Genomic DNA, 17,642 nt, shown 5'->3' with positions numbered 1-17,642 from the left:
ACTTTGCCAACAAAAGTCCGTCTAGTCAAGGCTATGGTTTTTCCAGTGGTCATGTATGGATGTGAGAGTTGGACTGTGAAGAAAGCTGACCGCCGAAAAATTGATGCTTTTGAACTGTGGTGTTGCAGAAGACTCTTGAGAGTCCCTTGGACTGCAAGGCGATCCAACCAGTCCATCCTAAAGGAGATCAGTCCTGGGTGTTCATTGGAAGGACGGATGCTGAAGCTGAAACTCCAATACTTTGGCCACCTCATGCGAAGAATTGACTCATTGGAAAAGACCCTGATGCTGGGAGGGACTGGGGGCAGGAGGAGAAGGGGACGACAGAGGATGAGATGGCTGGATGGCATCACCGACTCGATGGACATGAATTTGAGTAATCTCCGGGAGTTGGTGATGGACAGGGAGGCTTGGTGTGCTGCGATTCATGGGGTCTCAAAGAGTCAGACATGACTGAGCAACTGAACTGAACTGAATTCTATATAAGGGGTGTTAAGTATTATTTGAATTTTTGCCTCTCTTTCATTCTCTTGCTAGCCAATCTTACCCAACCTTTAGACATTTTGAAATTTATATTAGTAACATAATGAGAAGATAAACATAATTTTGGTGAATCTAAAATTAATCAATTTACAACATATTAACATTTGTGATTTAAAAAATAATGTGATGAGAAAGAAAATGAAAGCTAACCACTTGAAAAAAGTTTGGGGCTCTTTGTGGACTTCCATTTTTTGCCTAGGAGCATTAGGTACCTTTCAGTGATGAAATTAGCTCTATTATCCATACTGTAAACCTTTACACCCATAGAAGCACAGTGACTGGTCAATAGTAATTGCTCAATAAATGTCTGAGAGAGTTAGTGATTAAAGAGAACAATCCAGACTCTGAGTACATGAATAAAAATACCAATGTTCACCTTCACTCCAAAATATTGAATAGTAAGAATGGTTCTATAAATCTTTACTAAATTTAATGCAAGTTTTCATTCTCTAAACTTTCTACAGTCCAATAAAAGAGGACGTTTTCTAAAACCAAGGATCAAGGTTTAATTTGAACCATGATACCTCATAGACAATCTTTTACTGGTAAAAGAAAAGGTTGTTGCAGTTATATACATTTGGGTAGATACACTTTATAATCATTAAGAGCTTGCCTGAGTTTTTTTAAAATAATAAATCACTTTTTAATTGAAAATACATTCATATGCCTCCCAACCTTTTTCCTTCATGCATTCTTCTAGAGATATCTTGTACTTATATAAGCATACAGGAATGTATGGGGCTTCCCTGGTGGCTCAGGTGGTAAAGAATCAGCCTGCAATGCAGGAGATCTGGGTTTGATCCCTGGGTCGGGAAAGTTCCCTGAGAAGGAAATGGCAACCCACTCCAACATTCTTGTCTGGGAAATCCCATGGACAGAGGAGACTGACTACAGTCCATGAGGTCATGAAGACTCGGACATGACTGAGCAACTAACACTTTCACTTTCTTTCATAGAAAAAAGTATGTTTCTATTTAATGTACACACGCATGCACACATACACACACTACTTGTTTTTTCATTTAACAATATATTTGGGGATCTTTCCATATCTATTTACACACATACATACACACACACACTGCCTCACTCTTTTTAATGACTGTATAAAATCCCACTGAATGGGCAAATGCAAAAATATACATTTATTTCTTTGCTGATCGACAATTAGGCTTCTTACAATCTTTTTCTAATACAAATAACTCTAATGAATATAGTTGTTTATGCAGCATTTCACATATCTAAGAGTATCACCAGTGGATTAAATTCCTCGAAGTACTATGAGTCAATTTTTTGACTCGAAGTACTATGAGTCACATTTTTGAAAAAAACATGTATTTTTAATCTTGATTAAAATTTCCTATTGCTCACCAATCCTATACCAATATAGTTTCTTAAGAACAATGGGACTGCTTATTTCCTTACGCCTTTGCCAAGGTTTACTAACTTTTTAGTTTTGTCTGTGTGAGAGAGAAAAACTGGTATCTCTTTGTAGTTTATTTTTCATTTCCTTTTCAGTAGACTGCTTCTTCAAATGCTTTCCTCATTTTTGGTCTTTTTTTTTTTTTTTCTGAAGAATTTCTAAGAGTGGTCTGTATATTAAATGAATTCATGCTTTGAATATAATGTTTCAAAACCTGATGTGAGGTTGTTGTTTCACTGTTGCCTTTTTTTGCTGTGGTTTCTTTCATATGGAATGTTTTTACTTTTATGGAGCTGATCACACCAATGTATTTTTTGTAGGATCTAAATTTTATATCACATTTCCCCATTTTAAGAGAAAGATAATAAAAATACTTTTCCTTCCAAGTGAAATTAATCTTTATATTTGGAGTAATGTATGGAACCAATCTAACTTTCTTTTAAAAATAGTTACCCAGTTGTCCCAAACATCATTTATCTATAGCTCATCATTTTTCTACCTACAGGCAATGCCATTTTTACATCCCTAAAAGCATTTGGCCTATTTATGATTTTTAGTCTATTACTGGCCTATATTAGTCTATTCATGTGCATAGATAATTGTTTTAAATATTAATTTTATGTACATTTGAATAACTGGTATGGCCATTTGTATCCCATGTCATTCAGCATTAGTTTTCTTTTTATACAACTTTCTTCACTATTCTTGTAGGTAGGTTTATTTATGTAAACAGCCTTTCTTAGAAAAGAAAAAACTTACTGGTATCTTGACGGGATAATATTAAAATTTTTTAAGTTAATTTATGGAGATTCAAAATATTCGATAGTGAAACTTCTTCAATTACTCAAGCTTCCTTTTGTGTCCCTTAGGAACTTTAAACAGTTTTATTCAGCAGCTGGATCTTGCACATATATTATTAGCTTACTGCCTGGTATATTTTGAGTTTATTATAAACTATGTCTTTGCTTATTTTCTAACTACTGTCATTTGTATCTAGAAGAGCTGTGGATTTCTTTGTATACAAATTTTGTACTAAGTCACATTACTAAATTCTCCTACTATTTGTTACAGATTTTCATTTGATTCTCTCTGGTTTTTTATCAAGTATACAGTCATATCTACAAATTCTGACCTCTTTACCCCCTTTCTAATTTTATATTTTATTTCCTTCTGTCTAACCGCCTCTTTCTTATAATTTTGAAAGCACAATTAATAAATCACATCTTCCTTTCTTACAAGGTGATGAGAAAAGTTATTAAAACTTATAGTGGGTTAACTTAAATGAGTTAAATTACTTTAACATTCTACAGTTAGTTTACAAAATCCTTAACCCATGAAATTTTGGGGCACCAATAGTTATATTTTTTTAAATCTAGATTTTAAAAGAAACCAAATAATTCCATGGCCAATAAATACAACTGGAGTTATGCTTGCTGAGAAAGTGTTAACCAAATCACATGCTTTTGGAGTATGAACTCATAAACACTGGAACACGGAGAAATTCCCTCTCATTTGAGAACTGACATTTGGTCATAGGCATCATGTGATCTCTAGCCTCATTAAATTAAAAGACATGGACCAGCAGAACAGGCAGTATTAAAATTTTATGGGTCTAACTCATATGTAACTCACAGATGACACTGTATTTATATTTGCCAGCAATACATTTCATATTTTATCTGGATCACAGTTTCCACAAATGAAACATCAGTGATTTTTTCCATCAAAATCTATAGTAGTTTCAAACTAGTAAATTAGCTTGCAATTTGATTTAGAAATATAAGGACCAGGTGAAAGTTATGCAACAGGTCACCTGGAACATAGTTAACTTCCATATTTATAATCAGAATTTATAAACATCATTAAACACTCCTAATCTAGATTTTGGCTGAAATAAAATCTAGCCATTTCTGGCATGTTGCAATATACCTGGGGTTCTGAAATGCTGTTTCAGAATGAAATAGCTAAAAATTAAAATAACACATTCTATTTTGTTTAGAAATTCAGGAGGACTCCGTCAGCTACGCTAAGGAGTGGCTGAAGGCCCCATCATTTTGTTTGTCTTAACCTTCTATTTTATCAAGATTTCTAGGGGTGGAATGTCTTACAACCTTAACCATAAAATTACTGCCTCTAGATCTTATCAGCTTCAAGGCTGCAGCAGTGTGAAACTGACTGGCAGCTGAATGGAATATAGATAAAGCAATGGAGACTACAAGTCACTCAAAGTCCCATTTAATCAAGTGCTTTGAAAATAAGTTCCCAGAACCTTCAGTCAATTCAGGATTTAGTGCAGAATGCAGAAGATTCATGGTACTCTTTCAGAGGAGTTTTGAGACCTCAGGTTGGCCTAGGGAAAATGGGACATAGGAAAAGAGAAAATATTAAGATTATAATGGACATACATACTTTTGCCAAAATAAGTGGAAAAAGTAGTTTTGCTTTTCATTTTTAAATCATTGAGGCTATAAGAAAATTATTTAAAATGTAAATTTATTATTTCTATAATATGCAAAATGTAAAATAACTGTGATTTAAGTATAACATCACATTTCTAATAAAACATTTCTTCCAAGCATATCTATATATATGATAAATAAACACATTGTCATCTTATGTGACCATGTTACTTTTCTATCTCTATATAGCTATAACAAGTAATCCAACATTATTTTACCATTTTTTTACCCTTTGGTAAGAAGTATGGGCAGTACAGCTCCTTCTAATATAGCCATTTCCCCTTAAATATAAAGAAGCCCTTCAAGTATTGATAAAATTAAAAAAAAACTCTGACACATACTGCAGTGGGAAAAAAAAAAGCCAAGATGTTTTATTTTTGTTACCACTTGCAAAAAAATTTAATGAGTGGGAAAGACAGAGACATTCTGCTTATACATTCAGAAGGTATCTCTAGAGTGATACCCAAAGAACTTGGTAACTGTGACTGCCTCCCAGGAGAAGAACTGAGAAACAAGTGAGAGAGACACTGCATTAACCACTTTCTTTTATCTTTTGAGTCGTGCAACTTGAGAATGTATAACTTATTCATAAAAATAAATTAATAAAAACTTTAAAAGAAATAGCCATTGGTACCACTCCAGTAAAAAATAAAAGAAAGCAAAGTATTTATGAAGCACTGTCTTGTGAAGCACTTTCCCTGTGTTCTTGCCTGAGAAACCCCACGGACAGAAGAGCCTGGCGGGCTATACAGTCGAGCTGCAGAAGAGTTGGACACGATTTAGTGACTAAACAACAACAAAATGTATTCATCTTCCTAGAAAAAGCATTCTCACATACCATATCCACAAATGTGTAAATCCAAGGATAAAGAAATAAAAGCATTTAAAATTCTTCAATGTATTCTTAACTTTGTATACATTACATAAGATAGCTCAAACTTTTGCTTAAATAGCCATAGATGGACATTCAAACTTTCCTCCAAACAACTGAAAGAAATTATAATATTTTGCATTAATCCAAAGAGGTAGAGATACGAACAATACTAGTTTTGATACATTTACCTTGTGCCTGTGGTGGGATCTAATTTTAGCAAGAGTCATTTAACATATATAATTACTAAATGTATGTACAGAAAAGTAGAAAATTAGCTTTCATATCACAGTCTCAAAAATGATTAATTCAATCTTATTCAGTTAGTTTCCTTATCAAGAAGAAAAAACAACTCCATAAATAACCATCTAATTATAAGAATACAAATGTTATTTTTGGAGGAATGAGTAAATAAAGCTTCTTACAGCAAATTGCTAATTACTGTATAGTCTCATATAAGATAAACTATGCTGTGATGAGTATAAAAATATCACTAACTACAATCACAAATTTTTGATCTTCAAGTGCAAAATGTGTTCTGGTTCAAAATTGTAAAAAAATATTGTTATACAAAAAATAATTTAGCGTTTAAAATTAAAGACACATAAGGAAACCCTAGGGAGATGTATTTAGAAGAATATCAAAGCATAATGAGTAGAGAAATGACAGCAGTCAACTCTTCTACCTTAATGTCCATGTTCTCCCAAAATGTTAACAACAAATAGATCCATAGCATTAATTTAATGAAATGTAAAATATGTATTCAAGTAGTAACTTAGCTGAAGTCATATCCAGTGATGTCCCAAGAAAAATGTTACAGAATCTTTTGAAAAATTCTTATCTAATACTGTCAGCAGGAGATGCCTTTTAAATGTAAGTTTATACTTATATTTAAATAACTAAAATATATATATATATATATATATATATACATATTTAACGTTATACACATGGACTCCATTGACCAAATAAAAGAATACAGTAAGTAAAAGGAGAAAAAGTATTTTGACCAAATCTGAATACTGGTAGTTTGTACCATACTGCATTCATCAAATAAAATTTAACATGTTACCATCATTATCTTTGAAAAATTCTGAAATCTCTATGCACCTTGAAAATTGAAACATTTCACAATGCATAGGAAAAATAAAACACTAAAACATGTTTATGTAAAATATTTTTTCACTTATATAAAAACTAAAACTTTATAAAACTAAAGTAAATATATGCTCAAAGATAAATTCTCCATTAATGTAGAGATTCTTGTAGTATAAGAAAGATGGTTTTATATCGACTATTAGATTAGGTAAGAAAATATCTCAAGTGCTAACCATTTATTTTTCTTAGTAGTGGCTTCAATTTCAAATCATGAAATTTGACCTCTTTTTATTGGCTTATCCTAAAAAGTTGGTTTGCACAATGGAGTAAACCTTTTTGTGGCAGAAAATTATTCCTAATGAATTTAAATGAAAGTATTTCTATCTAGACAGAGGTCAAAGGTAAGAGAGAATCAAGGCAATTTTTCTAAGAACTGGAGCAGGAAACCTTGCTAACCAGGAACTGAGTAGAAGTACTAGGTCTGTGCTATTCCTCAGTTCTCAAATTTAATTAGTTTCACATCAACTGAATTAACAATTTATTCCACTTATTATAGGCTGTTAAGAAATAGCCCAATTGACCATTTCCCTTCAGGAATGCACAGTTAGTTGCATCAGGCCTGCTATAGGCGATAGCTTGAACACTAAAGAGCTCAGAAAAGTGCTCGCTTCGGCAGCACATATACTAAAATTGGAACGATACAGAGAAGATTAGCATGGCCCCTGCGCAAGGATGACACGCAAATTCGTGAAGCGTTCCATATTTTAAACCCACTGAAATGTTGTGAAGTGATTGGCCTCCAACTAATAAAAAAAAAATTAAAAAAAAAAATAAATAAATAAAATAAAAAAAAAAAAAGAGCTCAGAAAAACTGAATTTATATGGCACACAGTCTGGCTCAGTGTCTGGAAAGAAATGGCTTCTGTCTTGACCAGCAAGTTGTTAAAGAGTGTGCTCACAGACATTCTTCGTATAGTTCTACAGTGAATGAAAAAGGTATATAAAAATAAGCAAATCCCCTCTAATGACACGGCACCTATCAAAAACTCTGGAGTTCTAGTAGTCTAAGCAACTATACTGCACAAATTTTCTAGCATCTGGCAAGAGGAGGATGGGAGGGAATGTTAAATAGGTGTCATGGCACTTAAACTTTGTTAACTTTACTATAGTAGAGAACAGAGATGAAATTGTGCAAGAATCACCACCTACAGAGAATGAAGCAGATGAAGACCTTCAGCACGACTGAGGGGGGATCTAAATCACATATAAAAAAAAAAAAAAAAAAAAATAAAGCACATATAAACAGTGGTAGTAAATGCAAGGTAACACAATAGTACTAACAGATGTATATTTAGTTAATACATATCTATCATATGCTACTATTATGTGTGTTTTCAATGAGGGCATCATATGATTTTCCCATGTCAAAATTATTTCTTTAGGTAACATTTAAACTTCTGCTAAAAAAGGAAGTTTTCTTGTAAAAATGAAAACAAACAAAAAACCACCCTTAATAGAAGCTTAAATACTAATGCCTTTTAAAAAGTGTAAATTAATATGTGCAACTAATACTAGGAATTGATAGTTTGTTTTTTTAAAAATAGTTTTTCCCCTATTTCCAGTTGGTATAAGTCATTTATTTTGTGTTAGTTTAATTTACCAATTAATATAACAAAAATTGCATTATATTTATGTAATGGATAACTTAAGGAGTCATGCCACTTATATAGGAAAGAAAGAAAAAAAATCAAGCTATAAAATTTACCCACTTATATAGGAAAGAAAGAAAAAAAATCAAGCTATAAAATTTACCCTGTTAAAATCTGTACCTGTATACACATGACCTAAAATAATCAACTTAGTTATCTCAGTAGTGATAGCACTAGAAAATTTAGTAAACCTATAAACCAGCTCATGAGGATGTTTAACAGATAGCTAGAAATCAACATGAAGGCAAGCAGGAATGTCTGGGGAAGGTGAAGCAGGAGCGGACGGCAGATGGAGTGGTGATAAGCCAGCTTGAGAGAGGTGGATGAAATGAAAGTGGGAAAAGGACTCTTCCTCTCCATTTTCCCAGATGTCCTAAGGCCTTCGTAAGCAGCAAGTACTTCCCTTTCCACTGAAAATCACTGTCTGGGTGACCTTTATGAGGAGCATTATAAAGTACTGGAACCTAATCTATCGCCTTTCCTGTTATGGTAAATATACAGTTATTTTACATCCAAAACATTTTACAATTCCTTTGTAAATATGATTTTAAAGCTGAAAAGAAATTAGGAAATCATTTAGTCTAACTAATCCCTTATTTCATTGACAGGAGAACTGAGGTCAAGAGAATCTATGATTTAGTTTCTAATCTACATAAATATACTGATGTTACTGAAAGGTTTAGAAATGCTGTATTTAATGTTATTAAAAGCAAGAGGGAAATGGATGTTAGAAATGCTTCAAAAATACAAAGAAAAAAATGGAACAGCTAGTCATCTATTCTGATGTTAGTAGGAAAGAGTTAATTAAAAATAAAGGGCTTTAAAGACAGATTAGGGAAAAAATACTACACGATGAAGGTATGAGTACATGGTAATCATTGCAAACAGAAAATGTATATAGAAAATACTTACCAACTATATATTATATCATGAAGAAAATCCACAAAGTGAAAAATGTAAAGCCTCTCACATAATTATTTTCTATTTGTTTCTATTTCATTATAAGGACAAATTATATGGTGGGAGTACAGAAAAGGGGTACATGCACTTAAGTCAGATTTCCAGGCCCCTTTTATATGAAACAACTGTAAGATCAATTCCATTTCTACTTTAGCTAGGTGGTTCTAAATGATTATTCTCCCTATGCTTAGCTGAAGTAAAAAGGAAAAGACCAGGAGGAAAGACCAGGTTACAGAGTTTGAGGACATCAAAAACTGCACAGATTTTTATTACTATTTTTATCATAGCATTTTAGCACTTGTGTCAAATTAAACATATCTTGTGTCAAAATAAACATAATAAATTTTAAAAACTTGAAAACTCAAGTTTTCAACTTTCAAGTTTTCAAACTCCTAAGTTATTATTTGCTCACACCTATGATCAGAGCCAATCTATTAAATGTTTTTCACTGGAATGAAAATGAAAGTGGCAAAGGACTCATCCTCCCCATTTCCCCAGCTTTCCTAAGGCCTTGATAAGTGGCAAGTACTTCCCTTTTCCACTGTGAAAATCACTGTCTAGATGGCCTTTGTCAGTGCTTCCCAAAGTGTTCCTCTGGTTCAATGCAAAATGACTTCACACATGGGTAAGCATGTCTAATTTTACTCCGTTAAGTACAGATTTTAACATACATTAGAAAAAGTTACACGCTAAAACTTCTCAACACATTCTTGCCCCAGCCCAGTGTTTTGCTTTTTTTCCCTCTCTAAAGAGAAAAGTGTATGAAAGAGGCCACCAAGAAGCTGAATTAAACAAATAAAAACTTAAGATACTTACTGTCGCTGGGGAAGCCCGAGTGGTATGTGTCACCGAGTGTCCAGAATTCTCCATTGAGTTGCCGATCAGATAGGTTCCTCCAGAGCTGCTGATGAGTTGTCCTCCTGTGACGCCCATCTGAATCCCACCGGTGCCCACCATACTGTGGGACGAGACCACGGTAGTCACCTGTGCGGAGCTCCCTTGAGTATCAAAGTAATTCCCTCCAGTGTTTTGGCTGTACATCTGTGTTTCTGTGTAAGGATAAGTTGTTGTTCGGCTTTAGAAGAAGAAAAGAAAGAAATTTATTTATATCATCTTATTTTTTTTCCAGGGTGAATATATGTTTAAAATATATCAGCTTAGCCTTTGGGACACGGTGAGTTTTGTATTTTGTGTGAAACTTCATTCCCAGAAATAGCTGGGCTTACTTTCCAAATTAAAGGTACATTTATTTATAAGTACCTCAACACTTTTCTGCACAGTATAGAGTTTTTGCCACTACTGGGGCCTACCTCAAGTGTATAAATAAACTCAGGTCCCATCCCTTCAAAAAATCCTGCTGTGTGACTTCTTAAATTTCTTATAAAACTTCTTGCAAATCCCAGTTTTAGGAGAGCTGGGATCTGGAATGACTAGGGGTTGACAAGTCAGCTCTCCAAGCTACTTCACACTGCTGGTAACTTGCAGGAAACCTCCATGACTAAGGTAGCTTGCATGAATCTCTTTCTAACCACTAGGCAGGATCTTGAGCAAAGCATGTGCCCTAAATCCCTAACTCTTTCTTCTTCTTTACACTCAAGCTTCTCCTCAATGAGATGACTATGCCACCTCATGTCCTCATTTTCTGCTTCCCAACAACAACAGTCAAGCTTCTGCCCTTAGCCTTTCATTGAAAATGCTTTTAATAAGGTCACTTGTGACCTCGTCTAAATACCAAGCTAAAAGGCTGCTGTCCGCCCTCATCTTTCCTGACTTATCTGCAGTACAGTGTTGTTGACTGTGCCATGGTATCCTTTCCCTCCTTGCCCTGTTCTGATTAAGCAGCTTGTTTGATGGATTTATTTTTAACTTTTAATTGACTATATCAATTTTAACATGACTTTTGTTTTGATTTTGCAATTAGTGCAGGCTCTCAAGAAGTTTCAAAAACAGTAGGAAGGTGTAAAATACTTTTCTTTTTAAAAATTCAAACATCAAATTAAAATTCCCAGTGTTTTTGGTCATTCTCTTCAACACTACATCTCAGAGTGAGCCAGTACCGACAATTTGGTGTAGATGTCTGTGGACATTTCTACGTATATGCAAGGTCTTTCTGTTTTAATCTTTCTTGTTCATTAGTTTCTATGGCATTTCTCTTTCACCTTTTAATTTTTTTAACCATAGCATTTCAAGAACCTTTTGGAGGCTCAATTTTTTCAGCACATTAAATAGTAATTTCTGAGGTCTCCAATTTTAGCTCTTATCTTTTCTCACTTTTATTCAGACCATACACTTTGATCATATACTACATGACCATATTCATGCTAATAAGTTTATACCTCCACTTTCTAGTTTTACTTTTGTTGTTGTTGTTCAGTTTCTAAGTTGTGTCTGAATCTTTGCAACCCCCCTGACTGCAGCACACTAGGTTATACTTTAAGAGTTTCAAATCTAGATTTCTGAGAGTCACTTAAATATCTCTGCTAGGGAACCCCTGATATTTGGGAGGTCTCCTATGTAAAAGTGAAGGTATACCTAAAAGGGAATTCTTTTCTCTCCTGCTCTTTTTCCTATATTCCCCCCTCTCAGCAGAGGGCAGTACCACAACACTCAGCTTTGGAAATTATTGCTAACTCTTCCTGCTCAGGATTTCCTAGTTTGCTCAGTGGTAAAATAATCTGCCTGTCACTGTAGGAGGCGAGGAGATGCACATTCGATCCCTGGGTTGGGAAGACTCCATGGAGGAGGAAATGACAACCCACTCCAGTATTTTTGCTTGGAAAAAAAAATTTTTTTGGACTGAGGAGCCTGGCAGGCTGCAGTCTATGGGGTTGTAAAGAGGCGGATGTGACTGAGTGCATGCATACTTTTCCTGCTCAGATTGACATCAGTCCCACTCACTTTACCTCGGAAACAATTCTCCAATCTCCTTTCCATTCTTGTACTCACTGCCTTAACTCATAATGAATGAGTGAAGTGAAGTGAAAGTCTCTCAGTCATGTGCGATTCTTTGTGACCCCATGGACTATACAGTCCATGGAATTCTCCAGGCCAGAATACTGGAGTGGTATTCTCCAGGGGATCTTCCCAACCCAGGGATCAAACCCAGGTCTCCCGCATTGCAGGCAGTTCTTTATTAGCTGAGCCACAGGGGAAGCCCAAGAATACTGGAGTGGGTAGCCTATTCCTTCTCCAGCGGATCGTCCTGACCCAGAAATCCAACCAGGGTGTCCTGCATTGCAGGCAGATTCTTTACCAACTGAGCTATCAGGGGTCCTTTAACTCATAATATTCACCATTAAAATTGCCTTCTCTAGTTTTCCTTCCTCTATTTGGTTCTCTTCCAATCTATCTTCAACTCTGATGCCAGGGGAATATTTCAAAAAGGAAAATATGAAAATTAAGCTTTTCTTAAAAACCTTTCTGTGATTCTCTCTTGCCTTGGGAAGAAAATCACAACCCTTGACCTGTCTTCTCAGGGCCGATTCCGGCACAATCTCTGGATTTGGTACCAGCCATGTCTTGAAATGATTTCTTTGCTCACACCACACTGACCTTGTTGCTGATCTCCTGTAAAGCACTATCTTCTCTTGCCTCCCTGCTATCTTGTGTAGGGTTTCCCCTGTCTGGAAGGCCTTTACATGTCTTCAACTCTCTTCCTTTGCCTAAACCACCCTTAAACTCCCAGTTCAAGCATCGCCTTATCTCAGAATTACTCCTCTACACCCCTTGTATTCTGTGGCCGCTCCTTACAGGACTGTTATGTTTTGCTCTCTATACTTTCCTGCGTATACCTGAAATATAACTCTCAATGCACTGTTAATTTCCTGAATTCTTCATATTCCCGTGAAATTATGTTTTATTCCCATCTGTACCCTCAACACTTAACATAACTATTGCTACATAGGGGACTCACCAATCAACAAATAAAATATGACTCTATTTAAAAGTATATTTGGCATAATGGTCACTTTCATAAATTTCTAAAACATTCTTTTTTTTGCTGTTTTGCTAAAGCATGAGAAATTGGGCTAAACTATTTCAAGATTTTTCTGTATTATTTAAAATAGGTCATTTAACCCATTACAAATTATATTTATATTGTAATTTCTAATGCAAATTTCAGTAAAATAATAAGAGTGCTCCAAAAGTATTCAACACTGGGTAAAGTTACTGCTTCCCAGAAAGAACCATCACAGATCCAGGTATAAATTTTAGTTTGGGATGATGACAGAAACAACTCCATAGAGAATTTTTTTTTTTTACACATAGAAAAGTATCATTTAGAATACACATTTCTTCTCAATACTGCTATAGTTTCCAACTGGAAATCTCATTTATGTATTTCTTTCAGTATATACTTATTTTAATAAAATAGCCATGTTGATTTTAAATTTGGATAAAAAGAGAAATGAGTTCATCTTATATCCCCTAAATATGACAGTGAGCCTATTTAGCTGCACTTAACACAATCTGATGTTGGTATTTAAGTATAATCAAGTAAGATGTACAAATAGATACAGAGAAATAAACACTATGACAGATGCAGGAAACTGTGCCAACTTTTCTTTTCACAGTCTGAACAAAACGCTTAAGAATGCTTTCCAGTAGTAAGTTGATTTTACAAATAAATCATACAATAATAGCTATTAATAGCTAATATTTACTATTTACTATGCAACAGGCATGATCTTATGTGCTTTTCAGGTATTAACTCACTTAACCTTTATTACAACTTTATGAGACAGGTACTGTTATTTCTATTTGCAAAGACAAGGAGAATACTTGGAAGTCTAGATAGATTAAACAGCTTTATCCAAAGCACATAGCTGGTAAAAAACTGGATTTGGAATATGCACTTAACCAATTCTCTCAAACATTTCATCACATTAAAAGAATTTAACTTTTAAATATGTCAATGATAGTTATCAATGACTATATTGTGGAACAGTCTCAAAAGGTGGTACAGGTAACATACAAACTTTCTATTGCTATTTAAGAATTTCTTATATTTTTAGCTAAAAGATTATGCTGTTAAAGTGCTGCACTCAATATGCCAGCAAATTTGAAAATAGCAGTGGCCACAGGACTGAAAAAGGTCAGTTTTCATTCCAATCCCAAAGAAAGGTAATGCCAAAGAATGTTCAAACTACTGCACAACTGCACTCATCTCACACACTAGCAAATTAATGCACAATTCTTCAAGTGAGACCTCGACAGAACATAAACTGAGAACTTCCAGATGTTCAAGCTGGATTTAGAAAAGGCAGAAAAACCAGAGATCAAATTGCCAACATCTATTGGATCATAGAAAAAGCAAGAGAATTCCAGAAAAACATCAACTCTACTTCATTGACTACCCTAAGTCTCTCACTGTGTGGATCACAACAAACTGTGGAAAATTCCAAAAGAGATTGGAATACCATACCACCTTACCTGCCTCCTGAGAAACCTGTATGCAGGTCAAGAAGCAATAGTTAGAACCGGACATGGAACAACTGACTGCTTCACAATTGGGAAAGGAGTACATCAAGGCTGTATGTTGTCACCCTGCTTATTTAACTTATATGCAGAGTACATCATAAGAAATGCTGGGCTGGAAGAAGCACAAGCTGGAATCAAGATTGCCAGGAGAAATATCAATAACCTCAGAGTTGCAGATGACACCACCCTAATGGCAGAAAGTGAAGAGGAACTAAAGAGCCTCTTGATGAAGGTGAACGAAAAGAGTGAAAAAGCTGGGTTACAACTCAGCATACAAAATACTAAGATCATGGCATCTGGTCCCATCACTTCATGGCAAATAGATGGGGAAACAATGGAAACTGTGATAGACTTTATTTTCTTGGGCTCCAAAATCACTACAGATGGTGACTGCAGCCATGAAATTAAAAGACGCTTGCTCCTTGGAGGAAAAGCTATGACAAAAATAGACAGCATATTAAAAAGCAAAGACATTACCTTGCCAACAAAGATCCATATAGTCAAAGCTATGGCTTTTCCAGTAGTCACATATGGATGTGAGAGCTGACCCATAAAGAAGGCTGGGTGTCGACGAATTCATGCTTTTGAACTGTGGTGTTGGAGAAGACTCTTAAGAGTCCCTTGGAGGGCAAGGAGATCAAACCAGTCAATCCTAAATGAAATCAACCCTGAATATTATTGGAAGGACTGATGCTGAAGCTTCAATACTTTGGCCACCTGATGCAAAGAGCCAACTCACTAGAAAAGACCTGATGCTAGTTTCCTAGCAATCTTTCATTGAAGGCAGGTGGAGAAGGGGACAACAGAGGACAAGACGGTTGGATGACATCACTGACATCACTGACTCAATGGACATGAGTTTGAGCAAGCTCCAGGAGATGGTGAAGGACAGGGAAGCCTGGCGTGCTGCAGTCCAAGGGGTCACAAAGAGTCGGACACAACTGAGCCAGTGAACCACAACTACACTTTGCTAACTGTTTATCAGCACCCCACTCCTCTCCTATATTACTCAGAATGGGATCTGCAGAAGATGTACTTGCAATGGTAAAGAAAAAGAGATGGAAAAGGTCAGACTATTTTGAAGGATATTTACCATTGCACACTAAGACTTTGGAAGTTCTGTGATTGTGGAAGTTGCAGTTCTATTATAAGAGCATCATTCCAAGGGATTTAAATCACGCCATCTTCTGGGCATGACTCCTTTATATAATTAGTCCTCAGTGAACAATAGTAATACAAATAAATGCATCACAGATATATAGAAAATCTCTATAGCCCTCAAGTCAGCATAAAAATATGGCAGCAAAGAGCTTTGATTTTCATACTTCCCCCTAGCTGGAGATGATTCATTAGCTAAAAAATGAGCAAGGAACAGGAGAAGAGTGAAAGTCACTAAAGAGTATATCTAATCCATAAATTATGTTCATTACTCAATCATGACCCATGGGACTGAGGAGAAAGCTTGTGTAAGCACACACAGGGGTAAAGATTGGTAACTTCCAGAGGAAAAAAGGCACAATTATATTAGTAAATGAAGTGTCAGAAATTGTTGCTGAATTTGTCTCTGGCACTTAACACTTGCAATGTGGAAGAGAGGAGACTTTTCAACACTGGACTGGGTAACAGAGGCAGGCCTCAATGTCCTCAGTCAATGCTCTTCAAGAGTAAGAAGGTAAGTACTAATTCATTTGCTGGAGGCCTTTCTGGAGCCAGAGCCAGAGTCAGGCAGAAATTAATTCCTTAATATCTTTTCAGTTCTAAATGCTCTAAGCTCCTGGATAAATTCTGAAGAAATTTTGTTTAAAAAAAGAAGTGCCAACAACAAAAACAAACAGTTCTTTCTTAGGAGCTAGAAATAATTATTCTAAATCTGATACCTAAGATCAGCTGTCTTTCATACTGCTATAATGAATACATAAGCGTTATTGCTTGTACACTATGTCCACCAGAAATCTCCAAGACATATGTTTGAGAAAATTACTCAATTTTTGGCATATCAGATTGAAAGCAGCTAACTATTTCCGACTATACACTCCTGAAACAACTAAATTCCCAAGCAATTCTGTGCACGTTTGAAACATGCCTGTTTGTTCTTTATTGATTGCCACAGACTGTTATGAAAATACTATGTCATATTATTCTATAGCAGAAGAAGAATCTTTCCATTGTTTTGCATAGGTATCCTGTAATGAATGTAAACACACAGATATGCCCATACTTGCTGACAGAAGGTTCTTCCTAGCTGAAGGTATTATCAGGTTCTGTGTAAATGTCAGGACTCTGATCCACTGAATTCAGTAAATTAGTGCTGTTGCATCCCATCATGCCTCAGCATATACCTTGGCTAAGCATGACCCTGAATGACTCCTTGCTTATTCACTACAATGATTATGTCAATTTATTTTAGTTATAACCAATTTTTCTGTTTTCTTTATTTTCAGGTATCTATCCATAAGTCCAGATATATAATATCTCTAAATTATGCATTTTGTGTTTTACCTAGGTTTCGAATATCCTCTCACCAATAAGCTAGTCAACTACAAAATAAAGCAATGGTATGAAAAATTTCAAATTGAGATAATAAAATATCTTACAAATTTCATACCATAAAATTCATTATGAAGATAAAATGTAGTAATGTTGATCATTATAACATCTTACATTGGTACAATGTTTTTATTGCTTTCAGGCTGCTCTGTACCTATTCTTTTAATAAATATTTACAGCACCTGGGGAAAAATGAGTATGACCTCTATTCATGTAAAGGTTACATAACATAAGAAGTAGGTGGTCAAAAATAAGAAAGGAAATATGATCATTAGATATTTTGTTAAATCTATAGAAGAGAAAAATAGCATATTAAAGTATAATAAATGGAAAGGCACATATTAGATCAAGTAATCAAGTGCTGTTACTTTCCAAGAAGACAGTTAGGTTGAAACTAGAGGATGAAAAGAAGTCAGTTCTATGAAAAACAGGAAGAAAGATATATCAAGAAGATAGTGTAGCATGTAAAAAAGCCATGACACAGGGAAGATCCTGGTATTCAGGAATAAACTAGAAGTCTAGAATGGTTGTTTAAAATAAATGAGAAGGAC

At 35.0% G+C, this 17,642-nt stretch overlaps 1 protein-coding gene and 1 non-coding gene across 2 annotated transcripts in view; one reads left to right on the top strand and one right to left on the bottom strand.

The window, feature by feature from the left end:
• The window catches only part of RFX3 (regulatory factor X3), a 308,381-nt gene that overhangs the window by 97,553 nt on the left and 193,186 nt on the right, over positions 1-17,642 (bottom strand). The window contains exon 5 of the mRNA XM_061132931.1: positions 9,880-10,138. Coding sequence (XP_060988914.1) covers positions 9,880-10,138 — 259 coding nt within the window. The remainder of the gene's footprint in view (positions 1-9,879; positions 10,139-17,642) is intronic.
• LOC133049036 (U6 spliceosomal RNA) lies at positions 7,055-7,161 on the top strand. The gene has a single exon (XR_009691194.1). It is a non-coding gene; the product is annotated as a U6 spliceosomal RNA (small nuclear RNA).

The sequence above is a fragment of the Dama dama genome, chromosome 29 (assembly GCF_033118175.1).
Source record: "Dama dama isolate Ldn47 chromosome 29, ASM3311817v1, whole genome shotgun sequence".
Taxonomy (NCBI): Eukaryota; Metazoa; Chordata; class Mammalia; order Artiodactyla; family Cervidae; genus Dama; species Dama dama.
Note: the sequence above shows the minus strand (reverse complement) of the source record. Positions and strands in the feature narration are given on the sequence as shown.